At 36.2% G+C, this 27,734-nt stretch overlaps 1 protein-coding gene across 1 annotated transcript; it reads left to right on the forward strand.

Moving 5' to 3' along the window:
• The first annotated feature begins 17,462 nt into the window (after window positions 1–17,462).
• On the forward strand, window positions 17,463–26,694 carry PTGS2 (prostaglandin-endoperoxide synthase 2). Its single transcript, XM_050783295.1, has 11 exons — window positions 17,463–17,514; window positions 17,760–17,979; window positions 18,773–18,889; window positions 19,010–19,153; window positions 19,808–19,951; window positions 20,379–20,560; window positions 21,604–21,687; window positions 21,811–22,057; window positions 22,334–22,620; window positions 23,121–23,268; window positions 23,760–26,694. The coding sequence occupies exons 2-11, from the start codon at window positions 17,928–17,930 to the stop codon at window positions 24,167–24,169; spliced, it is 1,815 nt and encodes a 604-aa protein (XP_050639252.1). The 5' UTR covers window positions 17,463–17,514; window positions 17,760–17,927; the 3' UTR covers window positions 24,170–26,694.
• Window positions 26,695–27,734: the final 1,040 nt, after the last annotated feature.

Here is a 27,734-nt window from a genome sequence, read left to right on the forward strand (position 1 = left end):
TGGCTCCATCAATGTCCCTGCAAAACACACGATCTCATTCTTTTATATGGCTGCATAGTATTCCATGGTGCATATATGCCACATTTTCTCTATCCAATCATCTGTCATTGATGGGCATTTAGGTTGATTCCTTATCTTTGCTCTTGTGAATAGTACTGCAATGAACATTCACCTGAATGTGTCTTTCTGGTAGAATGATTTATTTTCCTCTGGGTGTATACCCAGTAATGAGATTGCTGGGTCAATTGGTAATTCTGCTTTTAGCTCTTTGAGGAATCGACATGCTACTTTCCACAATGGTTGAACTAATTTATACTCCAACCAACAGTGTATAAGTGTTTCCTTTACTCCACAACTTTACCAGCATTTGTTATTTTTTGACGTTTTAATAACAGCCATTCAGACTGGTGTGAGATGGAATCTCATTGTGATTTTGATTTGCATTTCTCTAATGATCAGTGATGCTGAACTTTTCTTCATAAGCTGTTGACTGCATGTATATCTTCTTTTAAGAAGTGTCTGTTCATGCCTTTTGCCCACTTTTTAATGGGGCTTGTTTCTCTCTTATAAATTTTTGTAAGTTTCTTAGAGATGCTGAATATTAAACTTTTGTCAGAGGCATAATTCACAAATATTTTCTCCCATTCTGTAGGTTGTCTGTTTCCACTGTTGTTAGATTCTTTTGTGCAGAAGTTCTTAAGCTTGATCAAATCCCATTTGTCAATTTTTGCATTTGTTGCAATTGCTTTTGGTGCTTTTGTCATGAAATATTTGCCTATTCCTATGTCCAGGATAGTATCGCCTATGTTGTCTTCCAGGGTTTTTATAGTTTGGGGTTTTACATTTAAGTCTTTAATCCATCTTGAGTTCATTTTTGTGTATGGTGTAAGGAAGGGGTCCAGCTTCAATCTTTTGCAAATGCTATCCCAGAACCATTTATTGAATAGGAAGTCTTTTCTCCATTGCTTTGTCAGCTTTGTCGAAAATCAAATGGTTGTAGATACGTGGCCTTATTTCTGGGCTCTGTATTCTGTTCCATTGGTCTATGTGCCTGTTTTTGTACCAGTACCATGCTGTTTTGGTTACTGTAGCCTTGTAATATAATTTGAAGTCAGATAATGTGATGCCTTCAGCTTTTTTCTTTTTTGCTTAGAATTGTCTAGGTTATTCAGACTCTTTTTTGGTATCATATGAATTTTTAAATAGCTTTTTCTAGTTCTTTAAAGAATGGCATTGGTAGTTTGATAGGAATAGAATTGAATCTGTAAATTGGCTTGGGCAGTATAGCCATTTTAATTATATTGATTCTTCCTATTCATGAGCATGGGACGTTTTTCTATTTGTTTGTGTCTTCTCTGACTTCTTTGAACAGTGTTTTGTAATTCTCATTGTAGAGATGTTTCACCTCCTACATCAGCTGTATTTGTTTGCCTTTTTTATTCATTTGGATGTGTTCCTTATTTAGTAAATATTATTTGCCAAATGAATTTCCCTAGCATCATTTTTCTTTTAATTTTTTTATTATAAGCATTTTAAAAACACAGAAATACTGTAAATTTTATCTAATCAATCTTTTTTGGATAACCTTTGTCTTGATCATCACATGCTCTTATTCATTTGTTCAAAAAATACTTTTGAGCACATACCACAAATTAAGTACACATAATAGGTATTGTTCTGGGTGTTAGAGATACACAGGTAAACTGGAGAGACAGGATCATACATCCATGATCAGTACATTTGAAAGAGGGAGCAATAAACAAGCAAGTTAATTTTTAAAATTAGATTTTAAAAAGTAAAATAAAAAAACTAAAAAAGAAAATGTAATGGAGAAAGCACCTGGGAGATACGATATTTGAACTGATATCTGAGAATAAGACAAATTTCAACCATCTAGAGGAAAATCACTCTGGTTGGAGATAACAGTAAGTGGAAGTGCTTTTAGGCAAAAAAAAAAAAAAAAAAAAAAAATAGAGAGAGAGAGAGAGAGATTAAGAAACATAAAAAGCCCAATATGACTAGACCATAATAAAGGAGGAAGACAATTGGGTGAGGAAAAGTTAGAGAGGTAGGTATGGCCTTGTAGGTCATAGAAAAGAGTTTAAATTTTATTTCAAGAGCAATGGGAAGCTGTTAGATTTGACCAATGAAATATGATGGGTAACATCAACTTTTAATAGTACAGTTGACCTTTGAACAATGTTAGGGGCACCAACACCCAATCCCCGCACAGTTGAAAATTAGTGTAATTTTGACTCCCCCAAATCTTGACTATTAATAACCTACTATTGACCAGAAGCCTTAACAGTAACATAAACAGTTGACTAACAGCAGATAGGCTTTGTATGTGATATGTGTTATACTATATTCTTACAATGAAGTAAGCTAGAGAAAAGAAAGTTATTAAGAAAATCATAAAGAAGAGAAAATATATTTACTATTTATTAAGTGGCAATGGATCATCATGAAGGTCTTCATCCTTGTCGGCTTTAACACTGAGTAGGCTGAGGAGGAGGAAGAAGAAGAGGTATTGGATCTTACTGTCTTGAGGGTGGCAGAGGCAGAAGAGGAAAAGGAGGTAAAAGGGGAGGCAGGAGAGGCAGGCACACTCAGTGTGACTCTGTGGAAATACAGTCTAATATTTTTGCTTTTTCATTTCTTTAAAAATATTTCTACATGACACCAATCTTTCTCCCACAATTTGCTTTCGTTTTAGTCCCCATATCATAGAAGAGTCTGCGTTGCAAAATAAGTCAAAAGCAGTCTTTAGTAATCAGAACCCTTCTGCCAGATTGTCTGTCAATTTGTTTTCTGGCACTGATGCTTCTACATCTTCCTCTTTGTCATCTGGCACTGGTTTGGAAGCACTCATCTTCATCCAGTTGTTCCGTTAATTCTTGTGGTGTAGTGTCTATTAGCTCTTGAATTTCTCCAAGATCCATATCTTGAAACCCTTCACTTCCCACCATTTTTGCCAGACTCATGACCTTTTTTGTGATTTCTTTGATTGGCTCTGTCATAAATCCTGGGAAATCATGCAAAACATCTGGACACAGTTTTCTCCAGTCAGAATTCATTGCTTTGGACTTGATGGTTTTCATGGCTTTTTCCATAACAATGATGATAACTTCAACGGTATAATCCTTCCAGGCTTTCATGTTGTTCTCTCTGTCGAGATTACCTTTCATAGCATTGACAGTCTTTTCCCTAAAGTACTATGGGTAATGAATGTTAAAAATCCTTATGACCTCCTGATCTATTAGGCTATTCGACTGTGTTTGGAGATAAGTAGACCACTTCAACACCACAGGACCACTTCAACACCTGTAGTGTTGAACTCATGGAATTCTGGGTAGCCAGGGGCATGATCCAATATCCAAAGAACTTTAAAAGGTAGCCCCTTACTGGCTAGGTACTTCCTGACTTCAAGAACAAAACATTGATGGAACCAATTCAGCAAAGGGGTTCTTGTACAGACCTTGTAGTACAACCGAAAGACTAGAAGCTAGTGTTTTCCTTTTCTTTTCAAGAGTTAAGGGTTAACAACTTTATAGATCAAGGTAGTTCTGATCACAAATGGAACTGCATTTGTGCAAAACAGTAGAGTTAGCCTATTCCTTCCTGTCCTAAATTCTAGAGTTTGATTTTTTTTTTTTTTTTTTTGAGACGGAGTCTTGCTCTGTCACCTAGGCTGGAGTGCAGTGGCATGATCTCAGCTCACTGCAACCTCCGCCTCCCAGGTTCAAGCAATTCTGCTGCCTTAGCCTCCTGAGTAGCTGGGACTACAGGCACGTGCCACCACACCTGGCTAACTTTGTATTTTTAGTAGAGACGGGGTTTCACCATGTTGGCCAGGCTAGTCTCGAACTCCTGACCTCGTGATCTGCCTACCTCAGCCTCCCAAATTGCTGGGAGACAGGTGTGAGCCACTGAACCTGGCCTGCTCCTCTTTCTTACTAATAAATGTCCTCTGTGGCATTGTTTTTTCTAAAATAGAGCACTTTTATCTACACTAAAAACCTGTTCAGGCAGATGTCTTTTCTCCTCAGTGATTTTTTTAATGGTGTCTGCTACCTCTTGGTCCACAGAAGTTGTTTCTCTCGCTGTCTCAACATTTTTTTAAAGCCAGCCTTTCCAAATTTACCAAACCATTCTATGCTGGCATTTAATTCTTCAGCTTTAGATTCTTCACTGTTGTTTTGCTTTACATTGTTGTGTAAAGACTTCATTTTTTACTCAAATAATATTAGAGTCTAACCACAGATATGAATTTTTATAGTAATCCTGCATCCACATAAAAGCTGCATTTTCCATAAAAGATAAAATGACATTTTGCAAAAAGTGCAAGTTTCTCACACCTGCTGGCATGGCTACAGCTATGGCTTCTCGAATTTCCTTTTCTTTTTTTTTTTTTTTTTTTTTACAGTGGTCCTTATGTTGGATTCATATATCTTGAAACCATGGGCAACTGAAGCTGCAGAACTCTATGGTACATATCAAGCAATTCAACTTCTTCTTGTAATGTCATGACTTTTCTCTGCTTTTTGAGATGACTTCCAGCATCATTAATGGCACTTTGTGTGGGTCCCATGGTGTTAGTCAGGGTTTACAGTATTGCACTAAATACAATGAAAAAGACACAAGAGCCATCAGAGATTACTTTTTACTGGGATATACAATTTACTGGAGAGATGAACTACTCAAGTGGAGGTGATTAGCATCACAGGGAGGTGTTTGAAGCAGGTAACCACCACACTTGAGGGCACTACAATAGCAACAGGAGCTGGCTCTGAAATTATTACAATAATACAGTATGTACTACAGTTAATTTCATGCAGCTATAGTCTAATGCTACATCTTTACATTTGTTTATATTACTCTTCATTGCAAATGGCACCATGTATGGTCTGTGTTTTTGTGTCTAGGTTTTGATAAATCTTAATTTTTATTACAGATTTGTATACATTTTATGGTAGTAAGTAATAAACTAGTATCTATGTATATTTCATGAATTGTGACATACCTAACCTTTTCTCTTTTTTTCAGTATTTCTTGGCTAGATTGTGAGATTTTTCAAATTACCAAACATATCTTTAAAAATTTTCCAATATATTTATTGCAAAAACTGCATATAAGTGGATCCATGTAGTTCAAACTGTGTTTTTCAAGGGCCATCTGTATATGTTTAAAAACTAGGAGACCTTAAAATTGACATACATTCAGCCCAACTGCTTATGTGTAGCTGTTGGGACTTATTAAACAATAAATGTATAGGTTGGGCAAGGGCTATGGGAAATTGATCAGGACTCCTTCTCAAAAATACCATCAAAAACTAGGGTTCTTTTTAGCACTTTTTTCTTATTTCATGGTAAATTGACTTGTTCCTCAGGTGCAAGATGGCTGCAACAGCTCCAGTCATCACATCAAGATGACTCCAGCAGTGTCTGCAACAACAATTGCATTTTAAAAAGAGCTTTTTTAGTCTTACTCCTTTACATCTGAAAAAAAAAAAAATTAAGGGCTTCAAAAATGCTGATGTCTCTGATTTTAAAATTATATTTTTAGGAAATAGCTACATGATAAAAAGAAGGTCATCTAATTTTTGAAGTTGATTTCAAAGAAGATAGAGTCACCTATTTATTCAACAAGTATTGAGCACTAGTGTATGCTAGTCATTCTTCTAGGTGCTTGGAATATAGCAGTAAACAAAGCAGACAAAAACTTGACCTTCATGGAATTTACATATTTGGAAGGGGAAGACAGGTAGTAAACAAAATATGAAAGTAAAATGTGTAGCACATTAGATGTTGATGAATACTAATAATAAATCTTGGTGAATTGTGAACCTGTTCATTCCTATGGAAAATATTAAAGGAAAATTATTTTTTGTTAAGAGAATAAGTTGAGTTTTTAGTATGGTCACATGAAAAGATCCAGGGGACAATTTCACAAATGGTTTTGAGCTTCAGGTTAGAGTAAGGGTTAGAGGTAAAGCTTTGGAAGCAAGAAACCCTGAAGTGCTTGTGGAAGCTATTGGGAAAGATGTGAACCTCTGAAACAAGAGAGTAGTGATTCAAGAGAGGAAGAAAGAGGCTCCACATAAATTCCATCTTTGGAAATGAAGGCGGTGAGAGAAGGAATAAATTTTTCAGATGTTTGGAAAGCAATCCTTGTCCTTAGGGTAGAGTGAGGTTTTAGTTAAGAAAGGAAGTAAACTTTCCATGAGTACCTCAATGAGCATCTGACACTATTCAATCTACAGCATTTAACCTTGAAGCGTTTCCCCAATGATTATCAAGAATCAGCAAACAAATATGCATCGCCTTCAGTAAAACAGTCCTGTGGCTCGTGTGGTGGACATCGTTTTCTTACACCACTAATAATAAAATGTAATATCTATAAGAGGTAGAATTAACATGCGAAATGAGTTCATTTGAAGCTCAGTTCAGAGTCACAGCAAAACTGAGCAGAAAGTACAGAGAGTTCCCACAGAACCCCTGTACCTTTCTTTACAAGGCAAGCTCATGTACTATCAGCATTCCTCACCAGAGTGGTACAATTATTATAATCAATGAATCTACATTGACACATCAGTATCACCCAAAGTCCCTAGTTTACATTAGGGATCCTGCTTGGTGTCGTGCAAGCTATGGTTTTGAAAATGTATAACAACATGTATCCACCATTTTTTTTTTTTTTTTTTTTTTTTTTTTTTTTTTTGAGTAGCTGGGACTACCAGTGCCCATCACCACATCTGGTTAATTTTTTTGTATTTTTTTTAGTAGAGACGGGTCTCACCGTGTTAACCAGGATGATCTCGATCTCCTGACCTCATGATCCACCCGCCTCAGCCTCCCAAAGTGCTGGGATTGCAGGCATGAGCCACCGCGCCCGGCCTTATATCCACCATTATAGTATCATAGAGAATAGTTTCACTGCCCTAAAAATCATTTGTGTTCTGCCTTTTCATCCTCACCCCTAACCCCAACTTCTGGCAACCACTACTCCTTTTACTATCTCCATAGCTTTGCCTTTTCCAGAATGTCATATTGTTGGAATCCTACAGTAGGTATCCTTTTTGGATAGGTTTCTTTCACTTAGTAATAAATATTTAAGATTCCTCCATGTCTTTTCATGGATGATACCTCATTTTCTTTTAGTGCTGAGTAATGCTCTACTGACTGAATATATCACAATTAGTTCATTCCCCTTCTGAAGTACATCTGGATTGTTTCCAAGTTTTTGAAATTAAGAATAAAGTTGCCAAAAACATCTGCATGCAGCTTTTGTGTGGACATACTTTTTAGCTCATTTTGGTAAACACCAAGGTGTGTGACTGCTGGATCATATAGTAAGAGTATATTTATTTTTGTAAGAATCTGCCAAGCCAGGCCGGGCACGGTGGCTCAAGCCTGTAATCCCAGCACTTTGGGAGGCCGAGACGGGCAGATCACGAGGTCAGGAGATCGAGACCATCCTGGCTGACACAGTGAAACCCCGTCTCTACTAAAAAATATACAAAAACTAGCCAGGCGAGGTGGCGGGCGCCTGTAGTCCCAGCTACTCGGGAGGCTGAGGCAGGAGGATGGCGTGAACCCGGGAGGCGGAGCTTGCAGTGAGCCAAGATCATGCCACTGCACTCCAGCCTGGGCGGCAGAGCAAGACTCTGTCTCAAAAAAAAAAAAAAAAAAAAAAAAAAAAAGAATCTGCCAAGCCATCCTCCAAAGTGGCTATACTATTTTGCATTTCCATCAGCAATGAATGAATGTTTTGCTTGTTTCATTTCCTCACCAGTATACTGTGTTGACAATGTTCTGGATTTTGGCCATTCCAATAGGTGTGTATTGTCTCATTTTTGTTTTAATTTGCATTTCCCTGAAGACATGTGTTGTGGTAAATATTTTTGTATGCTTGTTTGCCATATATTACATGTGTATTCTTTGGCACTGTGTCTATTCAGGCCTTTGACTTATTTTTTAACTGGATTTTTGTTTTACTATTTTTGAGTTTTAAGCATCTTTGTATATTCTGGATAACAGTATTTTATCTGAAATGTTTTTCGCAAATATTTTCTCCCTGTCTGGGACTTGTCTTCCCATTCTTTTTTGACAGTGTCTTTTGTGAAGCAGATGTTTTTAATTTTACTAAAGTCCAAATTATCAATTACTTTTTTTCATGAATCATGCCCTTGTGTATCTAAAAAAAAAAAAAAAATCATTGCCATACCCAAGGCCATCTAGCTTTCCTTCTATGTTATCATCTAAGACTTTTATAATTTTACATTTAGGTCTATAACCTATTTTGAGTTAACTTTTATTAAAAGTGCAATGTCTGTATTAAGAGTCTTTTTTTTTTTTTTTTTTTTTTTTTTGGCTGTTGATGTTCAGTTTTTCTAGCACCATTTGTTGAAAACGCTATATTTGTTCCATTGTATTGCCATGTATCCTTTGTCAAAAATTAGTTGACTATATTTATGTGGGTCTATTTCTGGACTCTATCTATTCTATTGATCTATTTGTCGATTCTTTTGCAAATACCATGCTGTCTTGATTATTGTGGCTTTACAGTAAGTCTTGAAGTAAGATAGTGTCAGTCCTGCAACTTTGTTCTTCTCCTTCAGTATTCAGTTGGCTATTCTGGGTCTTTTGCCTCCCCACATAAACTTCCTTTTTTTGAGACAGGGTTCTCACTCTATTGCCCAGGCTGAAGAGCAGTGGTGTTGATCACAGCTCATCGCAGCATCAACCTCCTGGGCTCAGGGAATCTTCCCCTCCCAGCCTCCTGAGTAGCTGGGACTATAGGTATGCATCACCAAGCCCAGCTAATTTTTTTTTGTAAACACAGAATTTCACTATGTTGCCCAGGCTGATCTTGAACTCTTAGGCTCAAGCAATCCTCCTGCCTCAGCCTCCCAAAGTACTAGGATAACAGGCATGAGCCACTGTGCCCAGCCTCCATATAAACTTTAGAATAAGTTTGTCAACATCCACAACACAATATGCTGGAATTTTTATTGAAATTATGTTGTATCTATAGATTAATTTAAGAAGAACTGAAATCTTGACAATCACGAGTCTTTCTAGCTCTGAACATGTAATATCTCTCCATTTATTTAGTTCTTCTGATATTTTCATCAGTTTTGTCATTTTTCTCATACAGATCTCATACATATTTAGTTAGATTTATACCTAAATATTTAATGTTGGAGGATGCTAATGTAAATGGTAATGTGTTTTTAATTTCAAATTCCACTTGTTGATTTCTGGTATACAGGAAAGTGATTGACTTTTGTATGTTAACCTTGTATGCTGCAATGTCGCTATAATCACTTCTTGGCTCCAGGAGTTTTTTGGTCAGTTTTTATAAAATTTCTACATAGATGGCCATATCATTTGCAAACAAAAACTGTTTTATTTCTTCCTTCACAATCTGTTTGTTTATTTATTTATTTATTTATTTATTTTTGTCTTATTGCATTGGCTAGGGCTTCCAGTATGATGATGAAAGGGGGTGATGAGTCAGGCACAGTGGATCATGCCTGTCTATAATCCCAGCACTTTGGGAGGCCAAGGTGGGCAGATGGCTACAGGTCAGGAGTTCAAGACCACCATGGCCAACATGGTGAAATCCTACCTCTACTAAAAATACAAAAACTAACCAGGCATGGTGGCACATGCCTGTAATCCCAGCTACTCAATAAAATTGTTTGAACCTGGGAGAAAGAGGTTGCAGTGAGCATCATACCACTGCATTCCAGCCTGTGTGACATAGCGAGACTCTGTCTCAAAAAACAAAAAATAAATAAATAAAAAAGAAAAAGAATGGTGAGAAAGAACAAAATTGTGTCACTTCTGGTATTAGTAAGAAAGCTTCTAGTCCCCCATCATTAATTACAGTGTTAGCTATAAGTTTTTTGTAGATGTTCATCATCAACTTGAGGAAACTTCCCTCTATTTCTACTTTGTTGTTTGTTTTTATTACGATGGGTATTGGACTTTGTCAAATGCTTTTTTCTGCACTATTGATATAATTGTGTGATTTTTCTTCTTTAGTCTGTTCATGTGAGAGATTGTAAATTAAATGCTCAATGTTAAACCAGTCTTGCATACTGGGACAAATCTGACTTGGTCATGGTGCATAATTATTTGTGTATATTGTTTGATTGGATTACCGGTATTTCATTGCGTGGTTTTGCATATATGTTCATGAGAGATATTAGTATGTTATTGTACATTCTTGTAATGCCTTTACAATCTATGAGGTAATGCTGACCTCATAGAATGAGTTAGAAAATATTCTTTCTGCTTCTATCCTCTGAAAGTGATTACAAAGAATTAGTATAATGTTTTCTTAAATGTCTAGTAGTACTCACCAGTGAACTTATATGAGCTTGATTCTTTCTGTTTTGGAAGGCTATCAATTATTATTTCAAATTTTTAATAGAGATAGGCCAATTCAGACTGTCAATTTTTTATTGTGTGAATTTTGGCAGATCCTATCTTCTAGAAATTCATCTAGGTCATCAAATCTGTGGTCAAAAGTTGTTCATAGCATTCCTTTATTATCCTCTCAATGTCCATGGGATCTGTAGTGATGTCTCCTCTATTATTTCTAGTTTTAAAAAAAAATTAGATACAAGGTCTCCTCTGGTACCCAGGCTGGAGTGCAGTGGTATAATCATAGTTCACCAACTTCGAACTCCTGGACTCAGGCAATCCTCTTGCTTTGACCTCCAAAAGTGCCAGGATTACAGGCATGAGCCACCACAGTGGAGTTCTCATTTGTGATACTAATAATTTGTGTCTTCTCTTTTTTTCCTTAGCCTGACTAATCTAATTTATGTCTTTTAAAAGAACCAGTTTTTTGGTTTTACCCATTTTCTTTTTTGATTTTCTGTTTCTGATTTGATTGATATCTATTTTAATTTTTTATGATTTATTTTCCTCTGCTTACTTTGAATTTAATTACTTTTCTTTTTGTAGTCTCCTAAAATGGAAACTTATATTATTTATTTTAGATCTTTCTTGTTTTCTAATACCTCTCAATGCTATACATTTCCCTCTAAGCATTGCTTTCCTGCATCATACAATATTTCAACTCTATTGTTATTTAGCTCAAAAGAGGTTCTTAATTTCTATTGTGATTTCTCTTTGTGTTATTCAGAAGTGTTCTGTGTGATCTCCAAATATTTGGGAGTTTTCCAGCTATCTTTCTATTATTCATTTCTAGTTTAATTATATTATGGCCTGACAGCATATATTGTATGATTTATATTCTTGTAAACGTGTTAAGGTATGTTTTATGGCCCAGAATGTGGTTTATCTTGATGTATCTTCCTTAGAAAATAATGTATGTTCTGCTGTTATTGGATAAAGTAGCCTAAAGGTGTCAGTTACATCCAGTTGATTAATGATGCTGTTGAGTTCAGCTATGTCCTAAATGATTTTCTGTCTGCTGTATCTGTCTATTTCTGACACAGGGCTGTTGAAGTCTCCAACCATAATAATGAATTAATCTATTTTTCTTTGCAGTTTTATCAGTTTTGTCTCATATATATTGATGCTCTATTGTTTGGCACATACACATTAAGAATTGTTGTATCTTCTTGGAGAATTTACCTTTCCATCACATGTAACATTTCCCTTTATTCCTGATAATTTTTCTTGCTCGTAAATTTGCCCTGTTGGAAATTAGCAGAACTACTCCGGCTTTATTTGATTAGTGTTAGCATGCTCTCTCTTCCTCTATTCTTACTATTTTAATCTATACTTGACTTTGTATTTAAAGTGGGGTTCTTATAGAAAACATATACTTGGTAGGGATGGCCAGGTGGGAAATAAAATAAAAATAAATACTTGGGTATTGGTTTGATCCACTCTGACAATCTCTATCTTTTAATTGATGTATTTAGACCATTGACACTTTTTTCTCATCCCTGTGATTACCCGGAGAGCTGCTTAAATTGCTTACTGATATAGTCAAATTAATAATTAATATCTACCATGTTTGTTAGTGTTTTCTATTTTTCATTGCCCTTATTTCTGCTCTTGTTTGCTCCTTTTTCTGTTATTTTAGGTTTTCATTGAGTATTTTTTATCATTCTATTTTCTCTCCCTTCTTAGCATATGAATTATCTTTCTTTTTGACTTTTTTAGTGACTGCTCTGAAGGTTGCAATGTACATTTACAACCAGTCCAATTCTCCTTTCAAAAAACATAATACTGTTTCATGGGTAGTGCAAGCACCTAATAATAATAAGTCATTCCTAATTTCTTTCTCTCATTCTTTGTGTCTTTACTGTTATTCATTTCACTTGCATGTAAGCTGTAATCTTTCAATACATTATTGCTATTATTATTTCAAAAAATATTATCTATTACATCAATTTAAAATAAGAAAAATAGGCCAGGTGTGGTGGCTCACTCATGTAATCCCAGCACTTTGGGAGGCTGATGAATTGCTCAAGCTCAGGAATTTGAGACCAGTCTGGGCAACATAGTGAAATCCTGTCTCTACTAAAAAAAAAAAAAAAAAAAAAAAAAAAAAAATAGCTGGACATGGTGGCATGGGCCTGTGGTCACAGCTACTCAGGAGGCTGAGGTGGGAGGATTGCTTGAGCCTGGGAGGTAGAGGTGGCAGTGAACTGAAATCAAGCTACTGCACTCCAGCCTAGCTGACAGAGTGAGACCCTGTCTCAAAAAAATGAAAAAGAAATATTTTTATTTATCTTCACTTATTTCTTCTCTAATGCTTTTTTTTTCTTTAATATGTAGATCCAAGTTTCTAACTCATATCATTTTTCTTATCTCAATAACTTCTTTTAACTTTTCTTACAAAATAGATCTACTGGCCACAGATTGTCTCAGTTTTCATTTGTCTGAGAAAACCTTATTTCTCCTTCACTTTTGAAAGATAATTTTGTAGGGTAGAGAATTCTAGGATGGTGGGTTGTTTCCTCTCAATGTGAATTAATTCATTCCACTCTTTTCTTCTTTGTATGGTATCTGAGAAGAAGTCAGATGTAATTCTTATCATTATTACTTAAAAGATTGCTTCTGTTCCTTTCTCTCTTCTCCTTCTATTCTTTCCTTCTATGTATATTACACCTTTTACGGTTGCTCAGTGTTTCTTGGAGATTATGTTTTGGTTTTGTTCAGTGTTTTTTTCTTTGATTCTCAGTTTTAGAAGTCTCTAGTTATATATCTGCAGTTGCAGGGATTCTTTCTTTCACCATGTCCGGTCTATTAATGAGCCCTTACAGACATTCTTGACTTCTTTTCCAGTGTTTTTGATTCTAGCATTTCTCTGATTACTTCTTAGAATTGCCATCTGTCTATTTACATTACCAACCTATTCTTGTGTGTTGTCTTAGCATAGTAATTGCAGTTGTTTTAAATTCATAGTTATTGTAATTTCAACATCTCTGCCATATTTGACATTGATTCTGATACTTGGTCTGTCTTTTCAAGCTGTATTTTTGTCTTTTAGTGTGCCTTCTAATTTTTTGTTGAATGCCAGCATGATGCACTGAGTGAAAGAAACTCAATAAATAGTAATGTGATGATAAGAGTTAAGGGGGAGTGAAGCATTCTATAGTCCTATATCAGGTCTCAGTCTTTTAGTGAGCCTGTGCCTTTGAACAGTGACTTTCACAAGTGTTTTTCATTCCACTCCTTTCCTCTCCTTAAGTGGGACAAGATCACTGGAGGGGGCTGGAATTGGATATTTCCCTTCTCCAATGTAGAAGCTAAAGAGAGGGCTGGAGTTGGGTGTTTTTCTTCCCCACGTATGGAAGCCTAGAGCCAGTTAAATTTGGGTATTTTCCTTCTTCTAGTTCAGTTAGGCTCTGACAAAATCCCAATAGTTTAGGCTCTAATATTATAAAACAGTTTCTCTTGAGTATAGGCTTTGTTAAGAACACTGTACTCTGATGGAGCTGAGGGGGAGTTTTCTCTGATATTCACTGTGAGAACCTAGTAGAGCTCCAGGAAGCAAAACTCACAAAACTGTGGGAGTCTTCCAGAGTTTTTCCTTCGCAGAATTATCTGCGCTGAACCTCCAGCAATTCATCAATTACAGTTTGGGTTTTCCTACCCAGGTACTGGTTTTCACGGAGGTTTCTGCCTGTGCATTTCTGCTCCGGTAAGTTGTTCTTCTTGTATGGCCTGTCTTTCAAAATTTTTAAGTAGGATTTTGACCTCCTCACCTCACTTCTGTGACACTTCTAAGAGTGTTGATTTTTCAGTTTGCTTAGATTTTACTTGTTTTTAGGATGAAGTCACAATTTCCAAGCTCCTTCCTGACATGCCAGATCAGAAACTGAAAGTCCTAAGCCTCATATTCTGTGGGTGAGTATGTTCACATCCTGCCTGCTCCAGTGCACCCGCCTCACACTCTATTTCCCTTCCTTGTCCCTCTGTGAGATTTCTAGGTCCAATACAAAGACTGCGTTCAACTACTTTGGCTCATTTGAGTATTATAATAAACAATCACAAAAAAAAATGAAGTAAAAGAAAAATCCATCAAAGAATTGAGATATTTGAGAGAAAGACAGGAGATCAGTGTTTTATAAAACTTAGAAATAGATTTTTTAAGTGTTTCTTCATTGACTTCTGTGAAAGGACTTTTATTAATTTAGCAAATTACATGCTTTTGTTTATAGCCTCAAAACTATCTTGTGTAGCTAAGAATGGGTAAATAATCGGGCTTTACTAAAGCACTAAAGTAGAATCTTCTATAAGTAGCATTTCTGCCACTCAAGGAAGAGATCTACTTCATGGCATAGCCTTGCCACAGTATGTTAAGAATAACCCTGACACCAGACAACAAAGCTCTTTTTTCAGCCAACATGCCATGAAAGAAAAAAGACAAGGGGCGATCCCACTCTCTAAGTGAACCACTAAACCCACCAAATAAGAAGTGAGGGAAATAGAAAGAAGACCCTTGCCTGAGATAATGGATCTATCTGTCTGAGTAGTAGAACCCTGCTCAAAGTACAAGAAAGGGAAAAAAAAAGTTAGCTTATTTGGAATTTTGGACATTAAGAGTCTTTATTGTTCATTTTCTTTTAACTCACATGAATGGCTTATCGCTTCAATTAATAAATATTTCATTTCTTTTCAATATATTCATGAAACTTAAATCTGAAATGAACAGTGCAACATGTGAATGTTTAGAACATTATAAAATTAAACACAAAATCTGTCTGGCGATCTTCCCAGTATCTTAGGAAAAAAGTTGATAAAAATTCAAGCAGCAGAAGGGGGCAGTAAAACTCAACAGAATGCTCTGGAAGATTTTTAAGATTCTTCCTTATTTTCTCTTCATGTAGAGTATTTCCCAACAAATTTCAGAGGCTAATAAAAATTTTGTACGACAGATCCATATATTTGCCTAAAATAGACACAGAAACACTGAATATATACAAACACGAGAACTGTAAGTTTTACATAATCAAACCTTTTTCTTTTATGGTACACAAGAGTCACAGTACTTTTCCATATAAAACAGGTTTAGTTGTCTTAATTTAGTTTGTCACATTTAATATACTCCCATGACCAGCATCCCAAATGTACCTATCCACTTTATTTTATTGTCTCAGAATTGTCAAAGTTATTTAATAGATTATGTCATTTTTTTCCTTATGCTCAGATTTGCACTTCTTTCTAAAACTCTGCCCATCCTTAAAGTCTCAGATTCTCCTTGAACCTTTTTTTGACTTTCCAGGTACATGGAACTCTCTTCACTCTATCCTGCTATGTAAGTGACAGAATTTCCACTATGAGATAAATGGAGTACAATTCTTTTGAGTTTAAAGTAATCTAAATATGATTATTCTTTATGCCCTGTTTTTCCTTCACTTTTGTATTCAAAATCTCTTTTCAGACAACAGAACACACTTCTATACATACTAGCTATACAATTAATGTCTGATAAGGAATACAGTGATAATGATCACTTCAAAATGAATTCAGGATTGTAATATAAAATTTTAGTACACTCTCACAGTATGGATTCTAACATGGTTTCTAACCCAAACTAACATTAGTAGCTCTAACTATAAACTTCAAATTTCAGTAGATGCACCCTACTCCTTTAAAATGAAACAGAAAGTTGAAATTATTAAATTATCAAAAAGAAAATGATCTATGCTCTTAGTTGAAATTTCATGTAAGATTCCATGTAATAAATGGGAGTGCCATAAACGCAATGATTAAATATGACGAGAGGAGGAGAAAGGCTTCCTAGATGAGATGGAATTTTAGTCATTTGTGTCTCATGTAGAATCAGATGTGTACATTAAGCAAAACGGTTAAAAAAAAAACTCCAAGTGAGTTTCTTCTTTATTTTTTTCTTATAAGACTTCTACGAATTGAGGTATCTGGTGTAGTTTTATTTCAGGTTTTATGCTGTCCTTTTCCTGAAATGCTAAGGATTTAGGACATAACTGAATTTTCTATTTTCCACGTCTTTTCTGGTATATATATATATATAGAGAGAGAGAGAGAGAGATAGATATATATTTTAGTATCTCACCCTCACATACTCCTCCCTGAGCACTACCCATGCTAGATGTTAAACAAAAGCAAAGATGAAATTCCAACTGTCAAAATCTTCCTTCCCTCTAATTAATTCCTCATCCAACTATGTTCCAAAACGAGAATAGAAAATTAGCCCAGACAACTGAAAAGTAAATGCTGTGTTGTACTTTGATCCATGGTCACAACTCATAATCTTGGAAAAGTGGACAGAAAAGACAAAAGAGTGAACTTTAAACCTCGAATTTATTTTACCGGTATCTCCTATGAAGGGCTAGTAACCAAAATAATCCACGCATCAGTGAGAGAAATGCTTTAACGCAGACGTTTTGGATATTTAGCGCCCCTGCAAATTCTGGCCATCGCCTCTTCCTTTGTCCATCAGAAGGCAGGAAATTTTATATCAGTGACCCGTGGAGCTCACATTAACTATTTACAGGGTAACTGCTTAGGAGCAGTATTATGAGGAGTATTTACCTTTCCCCGCCCCCGCCCCCTTTCCAAGAAACAAGGAGGGGGTGAAGGTTCGGAGAACAGTATTTCTTCTGTTAAAAGCAACTTAGCTACAAAGATAAATTACAGCTATGTACACTGAGGGTAGCTATTTCATTCCACAAAATAAGAGTTTTTTAAAAAGCTATGTATGTATGTGCTGCATATACAGCAGATATACAGCCTATTAAGCGTCGCCACTAAAACGTAAAACATGTCAGCCTCTCTTAACCTTATTCGCTCCAGTCTCTCCCGACGTGACTTCCTCGACCCCCTAAAGACGTACAGACCAGACACGGCGGCGGCAGCGGGCGAGGGGATTCCCTGCGCCCCCGGACCTCAGGGCCGCTCGGATTCCTGAAGAGGAAGCCAAGTGTCCTTCTGCCCTCCCCCGGTATCCCATCCAAGGCGATCAGTCCAGGACTGGCTCTCAGAAGCGCTCGGGCAAAGACTGGGAGGAAGAAAAGACATCTGGCGGAAACCTGTGCGCCTGGGGCGGTGGAACTCGGGGAGGAGAGGGAGGGATCAGAGAGGAGATGGGGACTACCCTCTCTGCTCCCAAATTGGGGCAGCTTCCTGGGTTTCCGATTTTCTCATTTGCGTGGGTAAAAAACCCTGCCCCCACCCGGGCTTACGCAATTTTTTTAAGGGGAGAGGAGGGAAAATTTTGTGGGGGGTACGAAAAGGCGGAAAGAAATAGTCATTTCGTCACATGGGCTTGGTTTTCAGGCTTATATAAAGGAAGGTTCTCTCTGTTGGCGACCAGTTGTCAAACGACTTGCAGTGAGCGTCACGAGCACGCCCAGGAACTCCTCAGCAGCGCCTCCTTCAGCTCCACAGCCAGACGCGCTCAGACAGCAAAGCCTCCGCCCGCGCCGCGCCCTGCCCACCGCCGCGATGCTCGCCCGCGCCCTGCTGCTGTGCGCAGTCCTGGCACTCGGCCACGCAGGTGAGTACCTGGCGCCGCGCACCGGGGACTCCGGTTCCACGCACCCGGGCAGAGTTTCCGCTCTGACCTCCTGGGTCTATCCCAGTACTCTAACTTCTCTCCGAATAGAGAAGCTACGTGACTTGGGAAAGAACTTGGACCGCTAGAGTCCGAAAGAACTCGGTGGATATTCCAGCTTTCCCACAAGCCCTGATCATTATGAGCCAGTTACTTAACCGATCTGAGACACTCTCACCTGCTAAATAGGGATAGATGATGCTAATTTGCAGGTTGTCATTGTAAGATAGGATCTGATCAATATATGTGAATTGTTTTTATTTGGAACCTCTTTTTATTGAGTGGAAGAAGTTGTTTTAAATACTCTAGTCAGTTCTTTCCTGCCCCCAGGAAAGCCCGGATTATGTTTTAGGATAAGCAAAAGTAAGTAAGCTGTTTTACTTTGAATTTTTCTCTAAATGTTGATTAGTGTACTAGATCCATTTTAATTTGGAAAGCAAAGTGCTACTTACTTGAACTTCTTAAAAATGCTAATTTTCACATCTAAAGAGTTAACTAACAAAAGCTTAGTAACATGATGTACCAAGTTGAATATGCTGTTATCCTTATTTAGAATAGAAAATTGGTATTTCTACGTTTTATCCATTCTAAGTCAGGTTAAAAAATTATATTTTCATGGCTACCTATATATTTCTTGAATTTATTATTGTAAAGTTGATTCATAGTAAAACAATTAAATGTTTAAATTAAGATTAAGACACTAGAGAATTATTTATTTGCTGTTCTTTAATTGTAGCAAATCCTTGCTGTTCCTACCCATGTCAAAACCGAGGTGTATGTATGAGTGTGGGATTTGACCAATATAAGTGCGATTGTACCCGGACAGGATTCTATGGTGAAAACTGCTCAACACGTAAGTTTGTCCTTTGGTTGCCTCATTAGGAGTGGGACTGGATACAGTTATAATTGTAGAGATTTGTGTCTTATAATGAGTCCCATTAATTTCTCCCTCCCTTTCTTCCTCTTCTTAAAGCGGAATTTCTGACAAGAATAAAATTACTTCTGAAACCCACTCCAAACACAGTGCACTACATACTTACCCACTTCAAGGGATTTTGGAACGTTGTGAATAACATTCCCTTCCTTCGAAATGCAATTATGAGTTATGTGTTGACGTGTAAGTACAAGTGTCTTTCTAAGGTTTTAGTTTTCTCAAAGAAAAATATGCTTTATAATACTGTAAGCCTAATCTAAAAACATATTTCCTAGTTTATCAAAATGAATTTTAAGATACCTTTTAAGATTGCCTTCCATCTTAACGGCCAAAACTATTGACATTTAGTCCCATCCAGTTTATACAGTCTACTCACAACTCTGTATACGTCTTCCAACTTTTACTATTTGGTCAGTTTGTGGAGGTAGCACGGTCCAGCTGTTTATTAAATGCCCATGGGTCACAGAATTGTTCTGAACATGTAGCACCCATTAAAATAAATTTATATTTGGATCAGCAAGAAAATAACTTTCCATGATTCTAAAGTAGGTTCCATGCTCAGCCATTCCCTTCATAGGCCTCTTGGACAGGGAGCAGATGGCTACCTGAAAAATCAATATTGTCAGATTATAATGTGCAGAGTATATGTATTTTATTAAAGATGCATTTCAAATGGCCATTAGATTTTAAAGTGTAGTTGTTTTAAACTAGATTATTTTTGATTTTTGGAGTTAAATTCAACATCTAGTGCCACTTTCCACATTTTACAATAAAAATAATGGTTGATTTACTTAGCAAATGAGAATAAATACAACTTTTTTTCTTTGAAAATTTCAGCCAGATCACATTTGATTGACAGTCCACCAACTTACAATGCTGACTATGGCTACAAAAGCTGGGAAGCCTTCTCTAACCTCTCCTATTATACCAGAGCCCTTCCTCCTGTGCCTGATGACTGCCCAACTCCCTTGGGTGTGAAAGGTGACTAGTAAGAATCCTTAGAGATGTATTAACTATAAGACAGGCTGCATTGCTGCCAAAAAAATTTTGACCTTAGACTACCATTTATTTATTAACAAAAGCAGTTTTTACTTTTATCATGGATATCTATGGGTATTTTTTAAAGTATGAGTCTATGTAAACTCTTCTGTAAAAGCAAATGAGCATCTTGGTATAATGTCTTAATAATTTCAAATTATTTCATTAGAAATTAAATAATTCTAATTAAAATAGATAAAATCGTTCAGTAAGAAGTTGTTCCCCCATATCTTAGAACTATTGTTTATATTACGATCCTATTCACAATTGTAATTCTCTTATAAATGAAGAATTCCTGGTAGATTGACAGTCACTATCTGCTTTCTTGAATACATAGATGGATTCTTATCTTAGCTTTCTCATTTTTCAGGTAAGAAGCAGCTTCCTGATTCAAATGAGATTGTGGAAAAATTTCTTCTAAGAAGAAAGTTCATCCCTGATCCCCAGGGCACAAACATGATGTTTGCATTCTTTGCCCAGCACTTCACGCATCAGTTTTTCAAGACAGATCATAAGCGAGGGCCAGCTTTCACCAAAGGGCTGGGCCATGGGGTAAGATAGAGTTAATATCCTAGAGTTAGTAAAATTATACCAAATCATAGTCAAGGGCTAACATTAAAGGAGATAAACAGATAGATAGATCCAAATAACTTACCCACTTTTTTTAAAAAAAAGTCTTATCTATAAAATTTTTTTTTTTTTTTTTTTTTTTTGAGATGGAGTCTCACTCTGTCCCCCTTGCTGGAGTGCAGTGGTCGGATCTCAGCTCACTGCAAGCTCCGCCTCCCGGGTTCAGGCCATTCTCCTGCCTCAGCCTCCCGAGTAGCTGGGACTACAGGCGCCCGCCACCTTGCCTGGCTAGTTTTTTTGTATTTTTTAGTAGAAACGGGGTTTCACTGTGTTAGCCAGGATGGTCTCGATCTCCTGACCTCGTGATCCACCCGTCTCGGCCTCCCAAAGTGCTGGGATTACAGGCTTGAGCCACCGCGCCCGGCCAATCTATAAAATTCTTAAGAGAATTTTCCATTTACTTCTCTGGTCTAGTAAAATTATACGCACACAGACATGCACACACATATAGAAACATTCACACACATACATATGTACAGGTATTATTATTTGTAATTTGACCCTTGTATTTTTTAAGTTTAAAATGTTAGTACTGCAAAATGTTGTGTCCTCAAAAACACATTGTACCCTGATTATGCTGCTTTCAATATTGTAAGGTGAGGTTTCTGCCTCATTATTCTCTTTTGGATTTCAATAGCATAGCTTCAAGTTATTCATAAGAATTTTTTATAAATAACACATTTTTATACTTTTTTAGAATTACCATATCATAGTGAAGTATGTAATATATATGATATAAGCTCCTTATAGTATGTTAAGTCCATTAAACACAAAGACATATCAATTTGTAGCTTTGGTGGATAAACAAATTAATGTAGCAATTTGTGGCTATGAAAAAAATGTCTATTTTATTTAAAAATGTTAAAGAAAGCTAAATCATCAAATTATTTAATGATGAATTATATGATAGACACTTTAAGAAAAACTTCAACAGCAACAAATTAAATTTTTTCATCATTTTATAGGTGGACTTAAATCATATTTATGGTGAAACTCTGGATAGACAGCATAAACTGCGCCTTTTCAAGGATGGAAAAATGAAATATCAGGTATGCTTCCTTTGACTATTAAGACTTCGTTATTACTTACCACTTACACCCATATTTTAAAATCCCTAAAAATGTGTTCCTTAACTTTTTAACTAATGTTTATTTACTACTGTTATTTTTTAGATAATTGATGGAGAGATGTATCCTCCCACAGTCAAAGATACTCAGGCAGAGATGATCTACCCTCCTCAAGTCCCTGAGCATCTGCGGTTTGCTGTGGGGCAGGAGGTCTTTGGTCTGGTGCCTGGTCTGATGATGTATGCCACAATCTGGCTGCGAGAACACAACAGAGTGTGCGATGTGCTTAAACAGGAGCATCCGGAATGGGGTGATGAGCAGTTGTTCCAGACAAGCAGGCTAATACTGATAGGTAAACAAGAAAATGATTTATATAAAACCCTCTTCCCCGGGGAAAACTAATGTGTTACTTTTGTTATGTTTTGAGTAACTGACAAGATGTGGTAAAAGAAAACTCACACACTCTATATTCATTAAATATGTAAGCATGACTGATCATATAGCTATCTTTTGATATTGACAAGGAAGAAAACAGAAATTAAGGAGTAGCAAATTTTAAAAATTGCATTCCAATTGCTTGAAAGCTTGTGATCAGAAAAATAAATGTTTTTATTCTTTATGCAAATAGGAGAGACTATTAAGATTGTGATTGAAGATTATGTACAACACTTGAGTGGCTATCACTTCAAACTGAAATTTGACCCAGAACTACTTTTCAACAAACAATTCCAGTACCAAAATCGTATTGCTGCTGAGTTTAACACCCTCTATCACTGGCATCCCCTTCTGCCTGACAACTTTCAAATTCATGACCAGAAATACAACTATCAACAGTTTATCTACAACAACTCTATATTACTGGAACATGGAATTACCCAGTTTGTTGAATCATTCACCAGGCAAATTGCTGGCAGGGTAAGCATTATTATTGAAAACCAAAACAAAGGACTAGTCAGTAACTTTAGAATTTCTGCCACAGAAATTATTTTTCTTAAACTTACTAAAAGAGTAGTTAGTTATATTGCTAGTAAAATTATTTTATTGATATAAGAAGCCTAACTTTGTTTGAAAAGTCTAAACTTTTAGTCTACAGTTGTCAAACAAATAGCAAATTGTACCCCTACCTTAAAAATAGATATTTTCAAAAAGTATCTATAATCTTACAGGAATAAATATTTTAGGCTTGAATACTAGTTTCATTTTTGAAATTTAAAAAGGCCAATTAGTTCTAGACTGGTGTCCCATTGAATTTTAAGCAGAGCTCCTGTTGAAATGTATGTAAGCATCTTTCCAGCAAATAAAAATTGTCTCAGCTGGGAGTTTCAGTCTTACCTGGTTTATACCTAAGGCAAGCTGAATACAAACAGCAAATATGCCTAAAATTCTTGTTTTACAACTAATTTTACTTTCCACAGGTTGCTGGTGGTAGGAATGTTCCACCCGCAGTACAAAAAGTATCACAGGCTTCCATTGACCAGAGCAGGCAGATGAAATACCAGTCTTTTAATGAGTACCGCAAACGCTTTATGCTGAAGCCCTATGAATCATTTGAAGAACTTACAGGTAAGAAACAGTTTCTAACCTTCTTTGTTTTTGTTTGTTTCTTTGTTTGTTTTTTGTTTTCCTTTTTTTTTTTTTTTTTTGAGATGGAGCCGTGCTCTGTCACCCAGGCTATAGTGCAGTGGCGCCATCTCGGCTCACTGTAACCTCCGCCTCCTGGGTTCAAGCAATTTTCTTGCCTCAGCCTCCCAAGTAGCTGGGACTATAGGCACACGCTGCACGCCTGAATGATTTTTTTGTATTTTTATTATAGACCGGGTTTCACTGTGTTAGGCTGGTCTCAAACTCCTGACCTAGTGATCCGCCTGCCTCGGCCTCCCAAAGTGCTGGGATTATAGGTGTGAGCCACCGTGCCTGGCCCCTAAGCTTCTTAAAAGAATCAGGGGTCAAATGGAAACAGAGAAGTTGGCAGCAAATTGAGCAAAAGAATCAAATTGTGTTTTATTTTGTGAAGTTTGACATTGGTTGTATCTCTGTCTTCATTGCCTTCACAGGAGAAAAGGAAATGTCTGCAGAGTTGGAAGCACTCTATGGTGACATCGATGCTGTGGAGCTGTATCCTGCCCTTCTGGTAGAAAAGCCTCGTCCAGATGCCATCTTTGGTGAGACCATGGTAGAAGTTGGAGCACCGTTCTCCTTGAAAGGACTTATGGGTAATGTTATATGTTCTCCTGCCTACTGGAAGCCAAGCACTTTTGGTGGAGAAGTGGGTTTTCAAATCATCAACACTGCCTCAATTCAGTCTCTCATCTGCAATAACGTGAAGGGCTGTCCCTTTACTTCATTCAGTGTTCCAGATCCAGAGCTCATCAAAACAGTTACCATCAATGCAAGTTCTTCTCGCTCCAGACTAGATGATATCAATCCCACAGTACTACTAAAAGAACGTTCAACTGAACTGTAGAAGTCTAATGATCATATTTATTTATTTATATGAACCATGTCTATTAATTTAATTATTTAATAATATTTATATTAAACTCCTTATGTTACTTAACATCTTCTGTAACAGAAGTCAGTACTCCTGTTGCGGAGAAAGGAGTCATACTTGTGAAGACTTTTATGTCACTACTCTAAAGATTTTGCTGTTGTTGTTAAGTTTGGAAAACAGTTTTCATTCTCTTTTATAAACCAGAGAGAAATGAGTTTTGATGCCTTTTTACTTGAATTTCAACTTATATTATAAGAACAAAAGTAAAGATGTTTGAATACTTAAACGCTGTCACAAGATGGCAAAATGCTGAAAGTTTTTACACTGTCGATGTTTCCAATGCATCTTCCATGATGCATTAGAAGAAACTAATGTCTGAAATTTTAAAGTACTTTTCGACATTTTTCTGTCATCAAACTAACAAAAACAGGTACCAGTGCATTGCTAAATGAATATTTAAATTAGACATTACTAGTAATTTCATGTCTCCTTTTTTAAATCAGTAATGAAACAATAATTTGAAATTTCTAAATTCACAAGGTAGAATCACTTATAAAGGCTTGTTTTATTTCTTAACGTTATTAAATTTGTACATATACCAAAAAGAAGCTGTCTTGGATTTAAATCTGTAAAATCAGTAGAAATTATACTAGAATCGCTTGTTAAAATATTGTATAAGTGATATTCCTTTTTCACCAAGAGTGTAAATCTTTTTAATGTGACTGTTACAACTTCCTTTTAAATCAAAATGCCAAATGTGTTAAGGTGGTGGAGCCACGCACTGTTATCTTACAATAAGAATATTTGTTGAGATATTCCAGAATTTGTTTATATGGCTGGTTACATGTAAAATCTATAGCAGCCAAAGAGTCTACCTTTAAAATAAGCAATAACAAAGAAGAAAAACAAATTATAGTTCAACTTTAGGTTTAAACTTTTGAAGGAAACTTTTTCTTATCCTTGTGTACTGCAGGCCTGGTACTCAGATTTTGCTGTGAGGTTAATAAAGTACCAAGTTGTGCTTGGATAATGATATGTTTCTCAGATTTTCTGTTGCACAGTTTCATTTAGCAGTCCATATCAATTGCAAAAGGTAGCAATGACCTCATAAAATACCTCTTCAAAATGCTTCAATTCATTTCACACATTAATTTTTTCTCAGTCTTGAAGCCAGTTCAGTAGGTGCATTGGAATCAAGCCTGGCTACCTGCATGCTGTTCCTTTTCTTTTCTTCTTTTAGCCATTTTGCTAAGAGACACTGTCTTCTCATCACTTTATTTCTCCTATTTTGCTTCACTGGTTTTAAGATCAGAGTTCACTTTCTTTGGACTCTGCCTGTATTTTCTTACCTGAACTTTTGCAAGTTTTCAGGGAAACCTCAGATCAGGACTGTATTTTGCTCCTCTTAAGAAGATTAAAAGAAAAACAAAAGGACCCTTTTAAAAGTAGTAAACACTTGTTTTAAGTGAAAAGCAGAGAATTTTATTTATAGCTAATTTTAGCTATCTGTAATCAAGATGCCTGCAAAGAGGCTAGTGCCTCAGAGAGAACTGTACAGGGTTCGTGACTGGAAAAATGTTACATTCCCATTCTAATTAATGCCCTTTCTTGTTTAAAAACAAAACCAAACAATATCTAAGTAGTTTTCAGCAATAATAGTAATGATGATAATACTTCTTTTCCACATCTCATTGTTACTGACATTTAATGGTACTGTATATTACTTAATTTATTGAAGATTATTATTTATGTCTTATTAGGACACTAGTGTTATAAACTGTGTTTAAGCCTACAATCATTGATTTTTTTTTCGTTATGTCACAATCAGTATATTTTCTTTGGGGTTACCTCTCTGAATTATCATGTAAACAATCCAAAGAAATGATTGTATTGAGATTTGTGAATAAATTTTTAGAAATCTTACTGGTGTATTGAGATATTTAAGGTTGAATGTTTGTCCTTAGGATAGGCCTGTGTGCTAGCCCACAAAGAATATTGTCTCATTAGCCTGAAGGTGCCATAAGACTGACCTTTTAAAATGTTTTGAGGCATCTGTGGATGCTTCATTAATTTGTTCAGCCACAGTTTATTGAGAAAATATTCTGGGTCAAGCACTGTGGGTTTTAATATTTTTAAATCAAACACTGATTACAGATAATATTAGTATTTACATAAATGATTGAAAAAAATTGTCTTTTAGGAAGAGGGAGAAAATGAAATAAATATCATTAAAGATAAATAACTCAGGAGAATCTTCTTTACGATTTTATGTTTAGAAGGTTTAAGGTTAAGAAAGAAAGAGTCAATATGCTTGTATAAAACACTGTTCACTGATTTTTTTTTAAACTTGATTTGTTATTAATATTGATCTGCTGACCAAACCTGGGAATTTGGGTTGTGTATGTGAATGTTTCAGTGCCTCAGACAAATGTGTATTTAACTTATGTAAAAGATAAGTCTGGAAACAAATGTCTGTTTATTTTTGTACTATTTAAAAATTGACAGATCTTTTCTGAAAATAAACTTTGATTGTTTCTATATATCTTTGTCATATGACATATGATTTCTCTGAAGCATTATTCTTAAACCATTATCTTGCGTTCTCCACCTATTCAAAACTAGGGCTGGCCCTTCATGAAATGGTTTTGTCCTCAGTTATATAGAGGCTTCCTAGAGTCACTATTTAAATCTCATAATCTCTTATTCACTACGACATTGTGTTGGAAAATGTCTAGTTTGTGTATCTTTATAGAAGACGGCAAACAAGCTTATTTTCATTGCCTAGTCTAGAAGAAGAAGAAAAAAATACACAATAAGACAAAGAACTAGACAAATATTATGAAGGAGGCACAAAATAAAGCAGTTCAAAGAGGAGTAAATTATACAAAGTTGGGCAAATCATTGATATAAAAGCTCATAGGCTTTTGTTGTACCTCTATCCTTGACATCTTGGTAATTTCAACAACTACATGGACCACATATTTAGCATCTTCCCTGGCCTCTCCTCTTTGGCCTTCTCCCTTCCAGGGATGCCTTCCTCCACCACATTTTCCCAAATCATATATATCTTGATATTATTATTATTAATTACAGCACCACTTCCAAAATCTTGATTCCAAGCATCTTCCAGCTCACCTCTTTTAGTGTTTACACTCTAACATCTAACTCTCAGTCTCATTGAACCTACTCATCTACCAACCTCATCACTTCACTATTTATCACTTCTTTTATCTTTCCATTTACTTCTATATGCATCTAGCTCAGATTTTATCGTCCATCATTCTAATCACTCCCTTCCACTCTGTATACTCTCCCTCTACTGTGCTGAATTGGCACAACTTGATTAAATCCAGCCATTCTCCTAATCTGTTTTTTTTTTTTTTTTTTTTTTTGTTTTTTTGAGACGGAGTCTGGCTCTGTCACCCAGGCTGGAGTGCAGTGGCGCGATCTCGGCTCACTGCAAGCTCCGCCTCCCGGGTTTACGCCATTCTCCTGCCTCAGCCTCCCGAGTAGCTGGGACTACAGGCGCCCGCCACCT

Source organism: Macaca thibetana, chromosome 1, assembly GCF_024542745.1.
Source record: "Macaca thibetana thibetana isolate TM-01 chromosome 1, ASM2454274v1, whole genome shotgun sequence".
Classification (NCBI taxonomy): domain Eukaryota; kingdom Metazoa; phylum Chordata; class Mammalia; order Primates; family Cercopithecidae; genus Macaca; species Macaca thibetana.

Bases quoted from the DNA above. Each gene is read 5' to 3' on its own strand.
- PTGS2 (XM_050783295.1), top strand. From the start codon at position 17,928: ATGCTCGCCCGCGCCCTGCTGCTGTGCGCAGTCCTGGCACTCGGCCAC. The intron at 19,952-20,378 runs GTGACTAGTAAG...CTCATTTTTCAG, and splicing joins AACTCCCTTGGGTGTGAAAG to GTAAGAAGCAGCTTCCTGAT. The intron at 21,688-21,810 runs GTATGCTTCCTT...GTTATTTTTTAG, and splicing joins ATGGAAAAATGAAATATCAG to ATAATTGATGGAGAGATGTA.